General features: G+C 40.7%; 4 protein-coding genes across 4 annotated transcripts; all 4 read right to left on the reverse strand.

The window, feature by feature from the left end:
• Positions 1-3,780: 3,780 nt before the first annotated feature.
• LOC129747042 (uncharacterized) lies at positions 3,781-6,457 on the reverse strand. Its single transcript, XM_055741055.1, has one exon. The coding sequence runs from the start codon at positions 6,429-6,431 to the stop codon at positions 3,891-3,893; it is 2,541 nt and encodes an 846-aa protein (XP_055597030.1). The 5' UTR covers positions 6,432-6,457; the 3' UTR covers positions 3,781-3,890.
• Positions 6,458-12,062: 5,605 nt separating this feature from the next.
• On the reverse strand, positions 12,063-13,974 carry LOC129743280 (uncharacterized). The gene has a single exon (XM_055735265.1). It carries the CDS (start codon positions 13,972-13,974, stop codon positions 12,082-12,084), a length of 1,893 nt encoding a protein of 630 aa, XP_055591240.1. The 3' UTR covers positions 12,063-12,081.
• A 979-nt stretch (positions 13,975-14,953) lies between these two features.
• On the reverse strand, positions 14,954-17,030 carry LOC129743281 (uncharacterized). The gene is made up of 2 exons (XM_055735266.1): positions 16,226-17,030; positions 14,954-14,975 (listed from the first exon to the last, which is right to left on the reverse strand). The coding sequence occupies exons 1-2, from the start codon at positions 16,876-16,878 to the stop codon at positions 14,954-14,956; spliced, it is 675 nt and encodes a 224-aa protein (XP_055591241.1). The 5' UTR covers positions 16,879-17,030.
• Positions 17,031-17,510: 480 nt separating this feature from the next.
• On the reverse strand, positions 17,511-18,514 carry LOC129749593 (uncharacterized). The gene has a single exon (XM_055744615.1). It carries the CDS (start codon positions 18,505-18,507, stop codon positions 17,776-17,778), a length of 732 nt encoding a protein of 243 aa, XP_055600590.1. The 5' UTR covers positions 18,508-18,514; the 3' UTR covers positions 17,511-17,775.
• Positions 18,515-18,766: the final 252 nt, after the last annotated feature.

Raw genomic sequence — 18,766 nt, forward strand, 5'->3', positions numbered from 1 at the left:
AGACGTGAATACCTTCATGACACGGTGGGGATTATATCGTTTCAAACGGTTGTCATTTGGATTGGTCACTGCTCCAGAGCTATTTCAGAGAGCGATGGACGAAACTCTGCGTGGCTGGGGTATGGGCTATTCTGGTACCTTTATGACGTGCTCGTTGAAGGAAAGGGACCTAAAGGAGCACGATGAACGCCTGGAATTTCTTATTGACGAAACAAATGAAGAATAATTTCTGAAATAAAGTTTCTGTTCAGAAAAAAAAACTTGCTTAAAGTTTAGTGAGCTACTCTTTTAAGTATGCATTATTGTGGTTTGCTTTGCAGGTTCTTACTCGATTGAAAAATCGAGGTATTGAACTCAACTGGGAGAAATGACAATTGCGTGTTACAGAGTTCGACTTCTTGGGGCACAAAATAACTGAAAATGGAATAATGCCGGCGAAGAGTAAAGTTCAAGCTATTCAATCTTTTCAGGAACCTCATGCTAAACAAAATTGCGTAGCTTTTTATACCTTGCTAATTATCTAACAAAGTTCGTACCAATGCTAGCTACTGTAGCAGAAACACGACTACATAAAGATAAGAAATTTGAATGAACTGCAGAGCAAGCGATACTATGTTATCGCCGCAGCCCGTGGCGTAGAGGATAGCCTTCCAGTCTTCTAAGCCAGCGGGTATGAGATCGAGTCCCGGTCACGGCACACATAGTACACTTTCTGTGGGTTTGGTGGTTTTAGCATTTGTAAGATGCTAGCCATCATATCCTCGAAAGATGTACGCTTAGAATTAAGAAAAGGAATTCTCTTCGAGGAAACATCAAGTTTCATTGAGACCCTGTATGTGTTTGTGTTCGTTTCTCTAAAGTAAAGTCATTCAACGCTATCAAAGATGCTATGGGCCGAATTGAGAATCTGGGACACACAAGAGACTTAAAAAAAATGTAATGTAATCATTTCAGTCGAACACCAAGCAATTCTGATTGCTATGTTTGAACCTAATAAGAATATCGGACTACTAGAATTGCACGTGGTAACATATTTATTATTTAGATGTTCAATTTCCAGAGCATTGCTCTTTCTAGAAGACTAAAAATGCTGCAAGTTTGAACGTTATAATATTTTTATGAGATTTTTATATTAAAATCATTTGAATTTCATGAATCTTGTTCACAATTTCACAGCTGAAATGCAATGTTCTTATTCTTGAGGCTTTCAAAAATTCACTACTTTCCACTGTAGGGATAACTATTGGTTCTGATAGTGTTCTAACATACATTAACAAAATCGAATGAACATTTCATTGATTCTAATAGCAATCATCAGTTATCATCTGTAAACTTCAAGAGCCTCCAAAAAATCAGCCTTTTATAATTTTTTTTAAAGACAATTCATTCACTGTAACACACCTACTTTTCAGCTTAAGTTTGTCAAAAGAAAATTTAATTTTAAGTAGAGATGTACCGAATAGTGATATTCGGCGAACGGCCGAATACCGACTATTGACCTTTTCAACTATTCGGCCAAACGAATATTCGGCCGAATATTCGGTCGGATTTACTGTTTAGTTTTTAATAGAAATTTAAAAACGACGATTTCATTTTTCTTCTACTACTGTCATATTAATACACCCTATGTTTTTGAAGCGATTATTTTCAACCAGATGTATAAAACATCAGATCTTCTTTAAGTAGAGGTCTCTTTGATTTTCAAAATGTAATCCATATATTTTCAGGGACCTCTCTGATTTAAACAATGTTACCAATAACTGAAAGTACATCAGATGACCTTTCGCTTCTAGGACGTTTATCACCAAAGAGATTAAGCTATTGTGAAGCTATTTGAAATTGCTTATTTTATATTAAATCAGATGAATGTCGATTTTAGCTAGATGTCTTCAAAATAGTTGCCAAAAAGCGATGATCTCAAACTTTAAGAATACTATATTTTCTACCAAACGAATCCACACGACCGGGTCTGGACTTTTTTTTTTGCAAAATTAAAAAAAGAGCATATCACTACCGAATCTATGCATTATTCTCAAACATACAAGAGGAAATGAAAGTAAATTACTTAAAGTTTTATGTTTTCATCGAATCACAGCAGCAGTGTTAAAGTCTAAAAATTTTAAAGAGAAATTTGAGTATTTATTTGATTTAGCTAATTGTCTAAATATACCCGGGTCAAATCCGGAAAATTTCAAATAATATCTGGGCATTCCTGTGAGATTTGACTTTTCTCGAATTCTTTATTGGATTTATTGACAAGCTTGGATATATTCAAAAAATCTGGAATAAACGATAATCAAAGTATTAAGCTATCTACAGGGAAATATACACGGATACACCTAAGATCTTTTACTGAAATCATAAGTTTTTGATGATTTTTTAGCTTTTTAATCATTACATTTGGATATTATATAAATTTACCAACATTAGTTGAAAAAAATTGGAAAACATGTTAGTGTATAAAATTTGAAAAATACGTATTCGGCCTATTCGGCCGAATACTTGGCTCAACTATTCGGTAAGCCGAATATTCGGCTTAACGGTTTTTTGGCGGTATTCGGCGCCGAATATTCGGCCGACCGAATATTCGGTACATCTCTAATTTTAAGTTTCCCTCCAATTGCATCATTTGAAGAAATCAGCTACATATGTATGAAACAAAAATGAACATTAAACTTTATTTAACACCCGAAACATATTCCGATCATATCTTTACACCTCAAGAGATGCTTTTCCCGGTTGCAATCAGTTTCAGGAAATTTTCCAAGAGTAAACTTCCCACCGCTGCTATAACGCTAATGAATCACCATTCAGTACCTGGGATAGGGGAATTGTATCGACACCACTCGGTTTATTTTTTTTTTTCTTTCGAAAACACCATCCATCGTTGAAAAGTCACGTTCCCTTCGGTTGCTGCTTGAAGGGTGAAGTTAGAGCTTCTGCATTCCACAGAACGACGAACCCCGGGACGAAATCCAATCGTTTTCGTTTCGGGGGAAAACTTTTTTCCCTTGGAATTCGATCGAAGGAAAAATGATGATTATTCCACCTACGCCCTATATTGGTGGCAATCATTTTCGACAGTGTGGTTTCGGAGCAGAATTGATGACCTCCATTCGAGATGTGATAGGGTTTGAAAAGATACGTTTTCGTTACACTGGAAATGGATTTAATCTTTTAAATTTTGGAATCCCTTCGATTTGTTTTCCTTCAATTACCGTACACTCTGCTTTTCGATGCTACAAAGATACTTATTCTTGTGAAATTGTTTCAAACTTTTTGATAATTTTCTCTCAGAGAAGAAAACAGTTTAATTTTTTTTTGTTGAGAACCAAATGATTTTATGAACTAAACTTCAACATTTCATAAATTTTCGATCAATGTGATGAATTTATTATTCTTCTTTACCAATGCTGTCAGTAAACAGGTGCTCGAATGATTTACTGCTCACCAGCAGAAACCATTCATGACCGAAAAAGTTTTTTCCTGGTCAACGAAATCCCGTCGTCGTCGGTTGCCCCGGGATGGGTAAGGGTTTAATTAAAACTGGAATCGAAAAATAAATTGAATGATTCCCAACAATGATGCTACCGGAAATGAAACAAATCACTGACACCGGGTTTTAGAAGCGATGTTATTTCAGTTGGTTCGGTTTGATTCCTGATTTCTCCAGGAAACTATCTTCAGCTGTTGGACGAGTTACTTGTCATGTAAAGTCGTACCGTTTAACAAAAGTAACTCTAGTTTAGGACAAAAAAACACATTTAAACATTAGGTATTCATATATTTATTCCATTTAAAAACAATTTTTTTTAGAAAAGTTTCAATTTTATGTAGATTTCAAAGTGATTTGATGATTGAAAAGGAAAGAGTTCTTATCCGTTAACGTTTTACATAGGCAAACAGGTGTTAGCATCTCCAGGAACACAAATTCCGAGTGAATCCAGGAAAATGGAACCAGCCGGACAGTCTACGATGTGTGGCATCTCGGAAATACACATCACAAACATGTCGCATCGTATCGGGTGCGGAATCAAATCATTCGGTGGCCGGAACAAACAGATATGCGGGAAGAACTCACAAGTGTCTTCGTTTCCGGGGACGCATTCGATGAATCTTGGACGCAGAACCGAACCAGATCGACAGGTTTGCAGAGTCGGTAGGAAATTGTTACACAAGACGTAATCGGCACATTGAGTCTGGTCAGGAATTGGGAAAATGCCCTGGTGATTCTGGCACATAGTTGGAACGTCTCTCAGGCTGCAGGTTTGAGCATCGCCAGGAGCGCAAACTTGCATTTGACGGTGCAATATTAGGCCTGGTGCGCACATCCGCATAAGCGTGATACTATCTCGACATTCGATGGTTATATCGCAAAAGTTTGGATGAGGTAGTACCTGGTCTGCCAGTTGGGTGCATGTGTTTTGGAGAGATAAGCAGGTATCTCTATCTCCAATTTGACATTGTCTGATCTCTGGAAGGAAAATTGTTCCTCGTGGACAGCTTGAAGTAATAGTTTGTGAGGACTCACACCGCAGAAAGACGTGGCACAAATCAGGATGAGGTATAACATCTTGTTGGATTCCACTGCACAGGTGAGTATGTAATGCACAAGTTTCGCTGTTACCTGCGACACATTGAATGGTCCCTGGCTCGATAACTGTCCCATCTGGACACGACTCAACAGATGGCACTCCATTAACACAGTTCACCCAGAGTGAACAATCATCCGGATGCGGATATCTGACACCATCACGTGACTCGCACATCCTTTCCAGAGGTGTTGGTTCACATCCAACTCCAGGAACACAGAACTGCATATCCGGTCGTAGAATTTCACCCGCTGGACAATTGTGAACTGCAGTTTGTCCGTTTGAGCAAAGTACGAATAGGTGACAATAGTTCGGATGTGGATGTACTCCATCTGCGAGACCAACACAAAAATCACTCAAACTGTCACAAGTTTCCGTATTTCCAATAACGCAGGCTCCGGTGTTCGGGTCCCAAATTTGGCCAGCAGGGCAAGTGCCCAATATCACGAAACCTGCCCGGCATTCAATAAACAGTCGACAATTTGAAGGATGAGCTATCAATCCATCTGGCCTGCCTACACAAAGATCTGTGTACAGAGTGCACGTATCTTGATTACCGGGAACACATTGGATTGTACCTGGTTCCACAATCATATCATCCGGACACTTAATGGGTAACAATTCTCCTTCTTGACAAACAACAAACTGGTCGCAGAGTTCTGGGTGTGGATAGATTACTGGACCTGTTATTCCATTACACATACTATCAATTGGCGTATCAGTACAGGTGTTAACATCTCCAGGAACACAGAACTGCATGTCTGGTCGTAAGATTTCTCCCGGTGGACAAGGATGAATTTGAACTTCTCCATTTTGACACCAGATGAAATGACCGCAATAATTTGGATGTTCCACGACCCAGCCATTTGGGCGATCAGAACATACTCCGTCGATAAATTCACAGGTGTCCGAGTTTCCAGCTACGCACAAAGGTATTTCCGGTCGTAGAATTTGTCCCAGAGGACAATCGTGAACTATCGAACTACCTCCAATACACTGTATAAACTGACCACATTCATCAGGATGAGGAACAATTCCATCAGGACGACCATCACATGCCACTTCCGGTCTGCTCACTTCACAAGTATCAGGATTTCCAGGCACACAGAACTGAATGTCAACGTTGAAAATTTCATTTGTTCCACACTCCACACCAGACGCTCCATTTGAATCGCAAACTATGAACATGTCACATTGATCCGGATGTGGATGCATCCGATTAGGATTCATGTCACACACAGATTCCGATGATTGGCAAGTACTGACACTTCCCACCACACATTGAGATCGCTCGTCTGAAAAGATGTAGCCTCTAGGACAGCTTCTATACGTGGCACGTTCCTCGAAACACTCAACATATCGACCGCAATCATCCGGATACGGAATCAATCCATTCGGTCGGCCCATGCACAATACGTCTCCTGGTAGACACGTTACTCTATTTCCAGGAATACAAACACCTTCCTCCTGGCTCCAGATTTCTCTCATTAAACACTCGAATTCCTTTGAATTACCCAGCTGGCAGAAGACAAATTTTCCACAATCCGTCACATGTTCAAACACTCCGAATGAAACCTGCAAACATCTTTCATCTACTTCACGAGCTCCGCACTCATCCCGGTCACCTGGTACACATTCCAGAGAATTCGCATCAAAAATCAATCCAGCTTCGCACTGATACACCAGATATCTTTCGAAGATGCACGAAACGTACAGGTAACACTGGGTAGGGTCCGGATGGGGGAAAATTCCTGCATTCACTCCCACACAAACTTGGCTCAAGTCAGCCAACGAAGGAACTGCTGCGATAGAAATCACCAGCAGCAGGGGCAGCAACATTTTTCAAATGTTTCACAGTTAATGGTAGATCTTACAATGACCATCGACTTTTGGGTTCGATTCATTTTTGTACCACGCGATTATCCTCGATATCAAAATTGGGCACTCAAGTATTAGTGTTTAATCTATCACAGCTCGTACCGATTAGCTATCAAGTTCATAGGAGGTACAATTAGAGAGTTTGTAATCAAACTTTATTGGTATGGTGGTGATCTAGCTAATACCCGAGTGAGAGGTTGATGTTTTGACGGGTAGGTTATCTAAATTATTCGTTTTTGAGACCGTTTACAAGAAGTTTCTCGTATACACTTCAGAATGACGATGATTTGAACTTTGGATCGAATTTGTTTATTAGGAGTTTTTATCGCTTTCTACGCTGCAAGCAAATTGAAAGAGCTTTCATGAAATAACTTTAATTCGGTACGTTGGCTGTTTGTACCTCATAGGTGAACTTCATTGTATTGTATTTATAACATGCGATTCATTTAATAAGAAATAGTTATCAACTATTTGACATTCGTGTCCAAAGTGTCAAGCCGAACTTGCTCATAATTGAGATGAGAAGGGATATAAAACTGAATAGACTTTTTTAACCAAGTCGAAGAGTAGTGTTTCCACACAACGAACTCATTTTTTATTAGATGCGAAGAAAACCAAAGTGTTTAAGTATTACCTTTTTGGTGTTTTCTAGCTAGCGATAAGATAAAATTTGTAAATTAATAGCACATATTCAACCTTCAACAATCTGGATAGTCATTATACAGGTTCAGTTGTTGATAGGCTATCAGCGTAATTGTAAATAGAAGCTTCCGGTTGATTTTTTTAAGGTGTGGGTGTTCAAGCTTCTAGATGTACACCTTAAATACTTTTATACAATTGATGCCACACCATTACTTAGTAAAATTAAACTGATAAAAATTAAGCACTGCGTCACAGTCATCGTCATCATTAGGTTACGAAATGAGCATGTGTTGATAATGTCTAGACTAGAGTATCATAAGGGTATCAGAAATTTATTTTATTTATTTAAATGGTGCTCCGTCTCTCAACATAACCTGATGAACAATATTCCATGTCCTGCCCAGCGTATCCGTTCAGCCTCCATCACATTCTGGATACTGGGTTCGTCGTAGAGTATCGCGAGCTTGTGGTTCATCCTTCCTCTCCACACTCCGTTCTCTTGCACACCGCAAAAGATGGTTCTTAACACTCGTCGTCCGAATACTCCGAGTGTGTGGAGGTCCTCCTCGAGCAATATCCACGTGTCGTGCCCGTAGAGAAAAACCGGTCTTATGAGCGTTGTGTACAGGTTGCACTAAATCTTCTCGACCGCAGTTGCTTGTGGAGTCCATTGTAGGCACGACATCAGCTGATAATACGTAACCGGATCTCACAGCTGGTGTTATTGTCTGTCGTCACCAGTGGGCTGAGATACACAAAGTCTTCGACTATCTCCAGCTCGTCGCCGTCGATCGTGACCTTGTTATTACTGAAAAAACGGGCTCGGTCGGTTTCGGATCCACAGGCCAGCATATGCTTCGTCTTGGATGTATTAATCATCAACCTAATCCTTCTTGCTTCGCGTTTCAGTTTGCAGTAGGATTTGCCGTAATGAGAATATCTGGTCTCCATATAGCAGGCCTGATGACTATCCACGAATCAGTTTGCTTGTAGCGTAGGGCGGCGGAGTAGGATTCGGGACAACACTTTGTAGGCGGCATTAAGGACAGTAATCGCTCGGTAGTTGTCACAGTCCTATTTGTCGCCCTTCTTGTAGATGGGGCGTATTACCCCATCCTTCCACACCTCCGGAAACTGTTCTGTGTCCCAGACAGTGATGTCAACTTTCCAGATTTTGTCTTCCAGAAGGAAATTGGCCATAGAATGTAGTACTGCCGAGTGCCGATACTACCACAACGGTCTGATTGGCATTGATAGTGTATAGAATATGTATATGATGATACGATCAAATAGTAAATCTGAACTATTGCGATCTGCCGACCAACAAAGAAAAAAGAAAAGAAAGTTTGCCATCCAGACATTTTCTGACATTCAAAATCTTCCAGAGTTTTCTGAAAAATAGTTTGCATCTCTGGTCCCAAATCCGGACCATCAACCGTTGTAGGCAATCGGACAAATTGTCCAGACCCATTTTGATAAGGTCAGCTGTGATGCAGTCTTTCCCAGTCGATTTTTTGCAATTCAGCTAACGAATGGCTTCCTTAACATCACTCATCGTTGGGAGTGGCTCCTCTTCGTCGTTGGCTACGCCGGCAATGTGGCTTCCCCCACCTTTTTGGTCTCCTGCATGTGCGCCGTTTAGGTGTTCATCGAAGTGCTGCTTCCACCTTTTTATCACCTCACGATAGTCCATTAGGATGCTTCCGTCCTTGCTCCTATGGCACGAAACCTTTGCAAGATGCGTTGAGTTTCTGATAACACTTTCGCGTTTCTTGGGAACGCTGCAGCTGCTCCAGCTCCTCGAGCTCTTCCTCCTCCAGGCGATGCTTTTATTCGGACTCGCGGCCTCTTCCGGTGTCGGTGACTTTCCACATTTCGACGAGTGCTTCTTTGCACTCCTGTTTTTTTCGTCCATCACCCGCCTACACCCTCGTCAAACCAGTCGTTCCGTAGAGTTCGTTCCACATGTCCGATGACGTTCTCCGCAACGCTGTTGACGGCTGTCTTGATGGTATCCTAACAGTCCTCGTGTGAAGCTTCGTCCAGCTCGCCCTCTACCGGGAATGCTGCTTCTAGCGATTGCACATAGTCTGGCGCTTCAGTCGAGTGACATTTCATCGAGGCGGGCGTCGGTTTCGTTAGTTGTTCACTACGGAGAGTTTTGGGCGCATCTTCACCATCATTAGATAATGGTCTGACTCGAAGTTGGCGTCTCGACCGGATCTGACGTCCATGATGTCCGAGAAGTGCCGGCTATCTTTCAAAGCCTGGTCGATCTGTTATTGCGTTTGGTATGGTGATCTCAAGGTGTTCTTGTGTGGGAGGCGGTTCTGGAAAAAGGTACTACGTACGGCCATTCGTTTAGAGGCGGCAAAATCTATTAGTCTGAGGCCATTTTCGTTGTTCAGCTGGTGCGCACTGAACCTTCCAAATGTCGATTTGAATTCCTCCTACTGGCCAACCTGAGCATTAAAATCCCCGATGATGATCTTGATATCATGTTTTGAGCAGCGGTCGTATTCACGCTCCAGCTGCGCGTAAAATTTGTCTTTGTCGTTACCGGTACTTCCGGGGTGAGCACTGTTCACCTTGATGATGCTGATGTTGAAGAACCGGCCCTTGATTCTCAACCGGCACATTCGTGGGTTGATCGACCACCACCCGATCACGCGCTTTTGCATCTTTCCCATCACTATAGAAGCTGTTCCAAGCTCATGTGTGTTGCTGTAGCTCTGGTAAATGGCACGACTATCTGGGTACGTTCGTACCGTGGAGCCCTTCCAACATACCTCCTGCAGCGCTACGATGTCGAATTTGCGGCTCTTCAATTCGTTGGAGAGCACGTGGATACTGCCCACGAAATTAAGAGATCGGCAGTTCCATGTTCCAAGTTTCCAATCGCTAGTCCCTTTTTGTCGCGTGAGTCTTTGCCGATTTCCATCCGAAATTTGTTGTTCGTTGCATGTGTTTTTTTGCAGTCATGGGCTCGCATCATGGCCCACAGCTAACCCCACTATCTCACTGGAGGACCGTCATGATGTTGCTGTTTTGTGTCCCGAACAGGGCTCGGAATCGTCGAAAAGAAAGAATGAAGTTGAAATTTCTCCTCATTCCCCTCACTTCAAAAAAATTCATTTTCGAAAAATTCTCTTTCATCCCTCGAATGAAAGTGAATCCTCTCATATTCACTGCTCGGCTGAAAGAAAGAAATTCAAAAGTCAGCAGAAGAGAACTTCAATGATGCTTTGAACTGCCGCAATCAGTATCTCCCATTTCCACATCAAACGAGATTTTCAATGCAGCAAAATAGGCAGCAAATAGCATAGTGGTGTGAAGAGAAACTGAAAGAGAAGCTCTTTCGAATGAAGCGTTTTGTGCTCATTTTTGAGTGACGATTGACGATTGAAAGTGAAATTGCCAGGGCCTTGTTCCGAACACAACCAGGTCGTTGTTGAATTCTGCACGCCGCCCCTGACATGAAGAACAGACGCGTACGGACCCCCTATCTCAGTCTGCTTGCAACCAAATCATCTACCGGGGTTGGGTACTCGATCTTTGCTAAGGTTGCTCGCACCCCAGCTAGCACCTCGGGGAGGTAGAGAATCAGAGTTGTAAAACAAGAGGTAATATGACCACTACCCTAAGGTTGGGTTTATGGGGTCTCGAGTTGCAAATTGTCTACCGATCGCCTGCCAAATAGGAAATTGTATGCAGTTCAATACTAACTCAAGTAACACACTTTGATTTGTATGACTCTTTAAGCCTCATATTAAACCTAAACTTGGTCTAGTAGCCTGCTTTAAAACTTTCAACGTTATTTGGGTAATTGGAATAAACCTATGAGCCTCGCAATGACATTCATGGAATGATTGCTTCGTTGTGCTTATTTAATCTTCGCTCATTACGGATCATTATTGATGCTATCTGTACTTTACATTTCTAACGCTATCCGTTTACAATCATTTTATCTTGGCCTCCTTGTTTATATCAGTTGCTAAAACTATACCCATTCACGTTTTCCCTTCAGTTCGGCCATCCTGACCTTTGCATTGTCTTCGATGTACATCGTTTCGAATCCAGTCATTGTCGGAAACTTCACAAAATACATACAAAGTTGAAATAAAATTTAAAACCTCTTTTCGAAACATCTAATCCCCAACCGAATCACTGTTTTTTTTTTCTTAAACTATTTTTTATCTTTCACTTTCCTACATTCGGAAACATCTATAAATTCTCGTTGAGGTTTCGCTTTGTTTTATATTTATTACCTCATTGAATATCAAACGCGTTTCCGCGATCATTTCTTCAGTTCATCCGGCCTACGAAGTGCCTCTTGAAGTCTAATGCGCATCGCTGGAATTCTGCTTCTGAATGCTTCTGGAAAGACTTTATTTCCATATTTGATAGTTTTTAGAAAATTTTTCTTATGCTTTTTGTATTTCCAGGCTGGATTTCAGGATTACTATCCCACTTCTGAAGATTGAAGGATGCCGGATTCAAACAGAACGACTTGAACTTCGGGTTGCACATGTTTATTGATTGGTGTCTTTACTGAATCTGTCATATTTTCATTTCATTAACCGTGGCCTCATGATTTTTACCATTATTCTTATATTTGCTAGCACGATTTCCGCATAATCAGGGAACAACGACCTTACAACGATTCAAACTTGATTCAACAACGTTTCAAACTTAATACTGTTCCCAAACCATTGGTTGACCTAGTTGTATATCGTTTGTACTAGGTGTTAAGATAACGTATCCAGGTATCTGATTAAAAGAACTCAACAGATAAAACTCAATTGTTGGAACGAGATATGTGATATTGGATTAAACAAACAGAAAAATAAATACTACTGTTTTCACTTTTTTATTGCTTAACATACGCAATTGCAGAACAGTCTTCTGTTTGATCTTATGATTAAGTCAGCAAGAAAATAAAGAGTCTTGTTTTCTCCTCGGAGCCACATCAAAACGGCGTGCAAGTCCAAGTGTCTCCGGGAACACAAAATCCGAAAGAATCCACATAGATCTGACCAGTGGGACAGTCTACGATGTTTGGCATCTCGGAAATGCACATCACAAACATATCGCATCGTATCGGGTGAGGAATGATGTCATTCGGAGGCCGGAACAAACAGATATGTGGGAAGAACTCGCAGGTGTCTTCGTTGCCGGGGACGCATTCGATGAATCTCGGACGCAGAACTGAACCGGTACGACATGTCCGCAGCAATGGAATGAAACCATTGCATATCACAAAATCTGCGCATTGGTTTTGATCGGGAACTGGGAATACACCTTGCAAATGGTCGCTGCACATAGTGTTGAAATCCCTCAAGGTACAGGTTTGGGCATTACCAGGCGAGCAAACTTGCATTTGGTGATGAAGAATAAGGCCTGGTGCGCACATCCGCATGAGAGTAATACTGTCTCGGCATTCAATGGTTATATCGCAAAAGTTTGGGTGAGGTAGTACCTGGTCTGCCAGTTGAGTGCATGTGTTCTGAAGGGACGTGCAAGACTCTCTGTCTCCAATTTGACATTGTCTAGCGTCTGGGTGGAAAATGGTTCCTCGTGGACAGCTTGAAGTTAGAGTTTGTGAGGACTCACAGCGCAGAAAGACGTGGCACAAATCAGGATGAGGGAGAACATCTTGCTGGATTCCACTGCATAGGTGAGTATGTAATGTACAAGTTTCGCTGTTACCTGCGACACATTGAATGGTTCCTGGCTCGATAATTGTTCCATCTGGACAATTTTCAACAGATGGCACTCCATTGATACAGTTAACCCAGAGTGAACAATAATCCGGATGCGGATATCTGACACCATCACGTGACTCGCACATCCTTTCCAGAGGTGTTGGTTCACATCCAACTCCAGGAACACAGAACTGCATATCCGGTCTTAGAATTTCACCCGCTGGACAATTGTGAACCGCAGTTTGTCCGTTCGAGCAAAGTACGAATAGGTGACAATAGTTTGGATGTGGATGTACTCCATCTGCGAGACCAACACAAAAATCACTCAAATTGTCGCACGTTTCCGTATTTCCAATAACGCAGACACCAGTGTTTGGGTCCCAAATTTGGCCAGCAGGGCAAGTGCCCAATATCACGAAACCAGATCGGCATTCAATAAATCGTCGACAATTTGAAGGATGAGCTATTAGACCATCTGGTCTCCCGAAACAAAGATGAGTATACAAGCTACAGGTATTTGGATTGCCGGGAACACACTCGATTGTACCTGGTTCTACGATATGGTCGTCTAAGCATGGTAAAATTATAATCTCTTCATTTTGACACACAATATACCGATCACAAAGCTCCGGATGCGGGAAGCGTTGTGGGAACACAATTCCTGTGCACATACCCCCGATTGGCGTATTGGTGCAAGTATTCGCATCTCCTGGAACACAGAACTGCATATCTGGTCGTAGAATTGATCCGGTGGGGCAGGAGTGAATATTTGTTGTCCCATGTTCACATAAAATAAAAAGATCACAATGATTGGGATGTTCCACGACCCAGCCGTTGGGTAGGTCAGAACATACGTCATCCATAAATTCACAAGTATCCGAGTTTCCAGCTACGCAAACTGGAACCTCCGGTCGAAGAATTTGACCCAGAGGACAATCCTGAACTATCGAACTACCTCCAATACATAGGATATACTGTCTACATTCATCAGGATGAGGAACTATTCCATCGGGACGACCACCACATGCCACTTCCGGTCTGCTAACTTCACAAGTGTCAGGATTTCCCGGTACACAAAACTGAATGTCAACGTTGAAAACTTCATTCAAACCGCACTCCACACCAGAAGCTGCATTTGAATCGCAAACTATGAACATTAGACTGAGTCGAATTGGGGTCATTTTCGAATTTCTCAAACCCTGGGGTCTTAAATGTCTCGTTTCGTCCTAAAACTCATCCATGATTTTTTGCAGAATTTTTAAGTATCGTTTACATGAGTAAATTTGGACTTTTAGGTTTGTATGGGAAAATTTAAAATTTTGTACTGAAAAACGAACATGGTTTTTCTTTCTACTCTGGTACCAAGCCATTCAACCCTTCATGTGCCAATTTATAAATTTCTTAAAGGAAATTTTCCGCTTAACAATATTGTCGAAGGCCGTAACTTATTATCTCTTCAGACAACGAAGTTATAACCAATTTAATGAAGGTATGTTTTTTGGCATTGAAGGCAATTCAAATAAACCCGCAACACTGCCGAGTACAAACGAGAGATTGCTTGACTGATTTGCTCGTAGATGTTTTCTTTCAAATTTTATCATACTAGTTTCTTCGGAGCGATTGTTGTTTACATTAGAAGCCATCTTTTGAGGTTTTCTATAAATAAAAATAACTATGCTTGAAAGGCTGGCATTCAATTAATTGCAAGCGCATCAACATTTCACATAGAGCTGGAACAGCGAAACAATGAACCCCACACTCAGTATTAAAAACACCTATATTAGAATCGTTTTCGCTCGGCCTGTTCTTGACCGATATTCACAAATGTGATATCAAAATGAAGATAAAAGATTCATTTAGCATTTTGTTAAACAAAATTTGAGAACCAAATCATGAGGTTTTAAGAAAAGTTGCTTCAACTGAACGCCTTTTGCGGAAACATATGCAAAAATCGGATATTTCATGTATTTAAATTTAAAACGAATACCTAGAATGTATCTGTTTGCGGCCAGCTTGCTGGGCGAAAATGTATTCATGGCGTTTTTAGAACAAAAATACTTATGACATTAAGTGCACTTTTTTCTAATGAAATCTTGATTCCAAAATATGTTTAAACAGAATTGCACCTATAATTTATTATTTATTATGTTCCAAATATCTGTGCAAATTAAAAAAAAAAACAAATCATTGGCGATAAATCAGTCCGAACGCGAAAATCACCGAATATAATCATAAACGCAACAAATTTGATCGATTTAATTAGTTGGGAGGATCGTGTAGATGAACCGATACTGACATGTGATTTGAAATTTGAAGAAATTGAAGCTTTTAAACTCCAGCCGATGGAAGTCCCTAATTGGCTTTGCCACGGCCAAGGTGTCGAAAGATGTGTTAAAATGGTTTCTGAAGCAGCAGATGGAGTTTTTTCGTTCGAAAAACGCCATGAATACATTTTCGCTCAACAAGCTGGCCTCAACGAATGCCAGAGTTTCGATCGAAAAAAGATTTGAGTTTCTAATAATAAAAAGATACATTCTAGGTATTCGTTTTAAATTTAAATACATGAAACATCCGAATTTTGCATATGTTTTTATGGTTACCCGGGGGAATATGTTTCAGCAAAAGGCGCTCAGTTGAAGCAACTTTTCTTAAAACCTCATGATTTGGTTCTCAAATTTTGTTTAACAAAATGCTAAATGAATCTTTTATCTTCATTTTGATATCACATTTGTGAATATCGGTCAAGAACAGGCCGAGCGAAAACGATTCTAATATATGTTTTTAATGTTTTTAATACTGAGTGTGGGGTTCGTTGTTTCGCTGTTCCAGCTCTATGTGAAATGTTGATGCGCTTGCAATTAATTGAATGCCAGCCTTTCAAGCATAGTTATTTTTATTTATAGAAAACATCAAAAGATGGCTTCTAATGTAAACAACAATCGCTCCGAAGAAACTAGTATGATAAAATTTGAAAGAAAACATCTACGAGCAAATCAGTCAAGCAATCTCTCGTTTGTACTCGGCAGTGTTGCGGGTTTATTTGAATTGCCTTCAATGCCAAAAGACATACCTTCATTAAATTGGTTATAACTTCGTTGTCTGAAGAGATAATAAGTTACGGCCTTCGACAATGTTGTTAAGCGGAAAATTTCCTTTAAGAAATTTATAAATTGGCACATGAAGGGTTGAATGGCTTGGTACCAGAGTAAAAAGAAAAACCATGTTTGTTTTTCAGTACAAAATTTTAAATTTTCCCATACAAACCTAAAAGTCCAAATTTACTCATGTAAACGTTACTTAAAAATTCTGCAAAAAATCATGGATGAGTTTTAGGACAAAACGAAACTTTTAAGACCCCAGGGTTTGAGAAATTCGAAAATGACCCCAAATCGACTCAGTCTAATGAACATGTCACATTGATCCGGATGGGGATGTTTCCTATCTGGATAGAACTGACAAACGGATTCTGATGATTGACAAGTACTGGCACTTCCCACCACGCATTGTGATTGTTCGTCTGAAAAGATGTAACCACGAGGACAGCTTCTATATGTGGCAAGCTCCCCGAAACACGCAACGTACCGACTGCAATCGTCCGGATACGGAATCAATCCATTGGGCCGACCCATGCACAAAACGTCTCCAGGTTGACATGTAACTCTGTTGCCGGGAATACAAACACCTTCCTCCTGGCTCCAGATTTCCCTGTTTAGACACTCAAACTCAGTCGACCTTCTCAACTGGCAGAAAACAAACTTTCCACAATCCGCCGCATACTCGAACACTCCGAACGAAACCTGCAAACATCTTGGGTCCACTTCACCAATTCCACACTCTTCTTGGTTTCCCGGTACACATTCAAGAGAAATTGCATCAAAAATCAATCCAGCTTCGCATTGATATACCAAATATCTTTCGAAGATGCACGAAACGTACAGATGACACTGGGTAGGGTCCGGATGGGGGAAAATTCCAGCGTTGACTCCTATACAAACTTGGCTTAAGTCAGCCTTCGAAGGAACTACTGCGATTAAAGCCACCAGCAGGGCTAACAGCAACATCTTAACACGTTGATTTGGTACCGGTAGGTCTTACAATGACCATCGGCTTTTGGATTCGATTCATTTTTGTACCGCGATTATACTTGGTAATCAACTGTTTTAGTGTACGTATGTAAGCTATCTTTCAAAGCTTGAATTGATTAGCAGTAGCTTCCAGATTAAGACTTTACTAAACCTTTCTGAAAATTACCACAATCTAACTTATACGTAGTTGATTATAAGCATTTTTTGACTGGAAATCCAAACTCACGATTACACGATTACTAATGAATTAACCAAGCTCGAACTATATGAGGCAAACTCATCACAGAGTCAGAAAATTGCCAATCAATACAATTGTAGCTGCCTTAATTTTGGACGCTCTGAACACGCAATAAGATAAAATCTGGCCAGATAAGAGGCACTCATTTGACTTTGACCCATCTGAATAATCGTGGTATACAGTTTAAGATAGGCTATCAATGCAAAAGGTAGTAACAGCTTCCGGTCGGCTGCCTAGATAGAGTAAGTATGTGTTCTAGTTGTGGTTACCAGTAGCACATTCAATGAATGTATTAAGTGTTAATGTTGATCCAAATGGTTTTCTTTCATAAATTATAGTATTCAAATAATTTTTTTTTGTACCTTAATTTTTTTTCATTAACTTATTAAATTTTAATATTTACCGTGATTTTTTATCAATTAACTTAAATATTTTTGGAATTTGGAATTATTTCATTATAGTAAATTTTACGATGAATCTCAATAAATTTAAAATTGAGATTTGTTCCTTCCCAGAAATAGATAAAACGCACGAGATAAATTGCTAAAGCAAAGGCCATATTGAATATTGTCCCATATTCTTATCACAGAATATCATCACATGCAGAAACGACAACCTAGCATCTCACTTCACTCTTAGCCAAGTAAAGAGGAACACTTAATTATATCACCGCGGACACATCGCAACAGAGCCTGGTCAAAGATGTAATATGGTGGACACGTTTCTAGCCGAGCTTCGCCACGGAAGCAGGTTACGAACCGGTTGCACAAATACGGATGTGGATAGTTGCCGGGAGCTCTCTGGCTACAGAATTCGGTATCCAACGGTTGCATTTCACACGTTAGTCCGTTTCTAGGGAAGCAATCCTGATACGCAAGGTTGAAGACGTGATCCGGTGGGCAGATGTCGTTTCTTACTGGATTCGCTTCACAGTTGATGTACTGGGTACAGTTGAAGGGATTCTGGATCAAATCGGAACTATGATCCCTGCAAAAGTGTGACTCCCAGGGAGTTTCCGGACAGGCACTTGAAGCTGTTGTTGAAGTAGGTGTCGTTTCCGGTACCGATTGGGTTGGTGCACTGGTAGTTGTAGTTGTAGTTGTAAGATCGCTCGGACATTGATACTGTCCTCGATGGACGCAGAACGATACTTGCGGATTAAACACAAAATATGGAGCGCACTGTCCAAGAGTTCCTCTAGAAAGTACACATACGTAGAACCGGGTGCAGTCGGTTGGATGAGCGACTATTCCATAGGTGATTCCATCGCAAATTGCATCCGCCTCGGAAACCACTTGCTGGGTGGACCCCCCGGAAAGGAAAGTACACAAGATAACGGTGAAAAAGATCACAGCTGAGGACTTCATGATTGGTGCAACTAGGAACAGGTACTGATGGCTGAACGGCGATGCAAGGTTTTTATCTAAGCTCGAGCAGATGTTTGTTCGATACTTTCCAGATAAACTAGCCGGTACCAAGAATCGTGCGATATCATTCCGAGATAGTTTAGTTGTTTTTCATTCATAGTTTCTAACGCCATACGTCATCTTGATAAACAAAAATACATGCACTATGAACAAACCTATAACGAGAAACAAATGAATAATTCTAGAGGGCAAGAAATCG

The sequence above is a fragment of the Uranotaenia lowii genome, chromosome 2 (assembly GCF_029784155.1).
Source record: "Uranotaenia lowii strain MFRU-FL chromosome 2, ASM2978415v1, whole genome shotgun sequence".
Classification (NCBI taxonomy): domain Eukaryota; kingdom Metazoa; phylum Arthropoda; class Insecta; order Diptera; family Culicidae; genus Uranotaenia; species Uranotaenia lowii.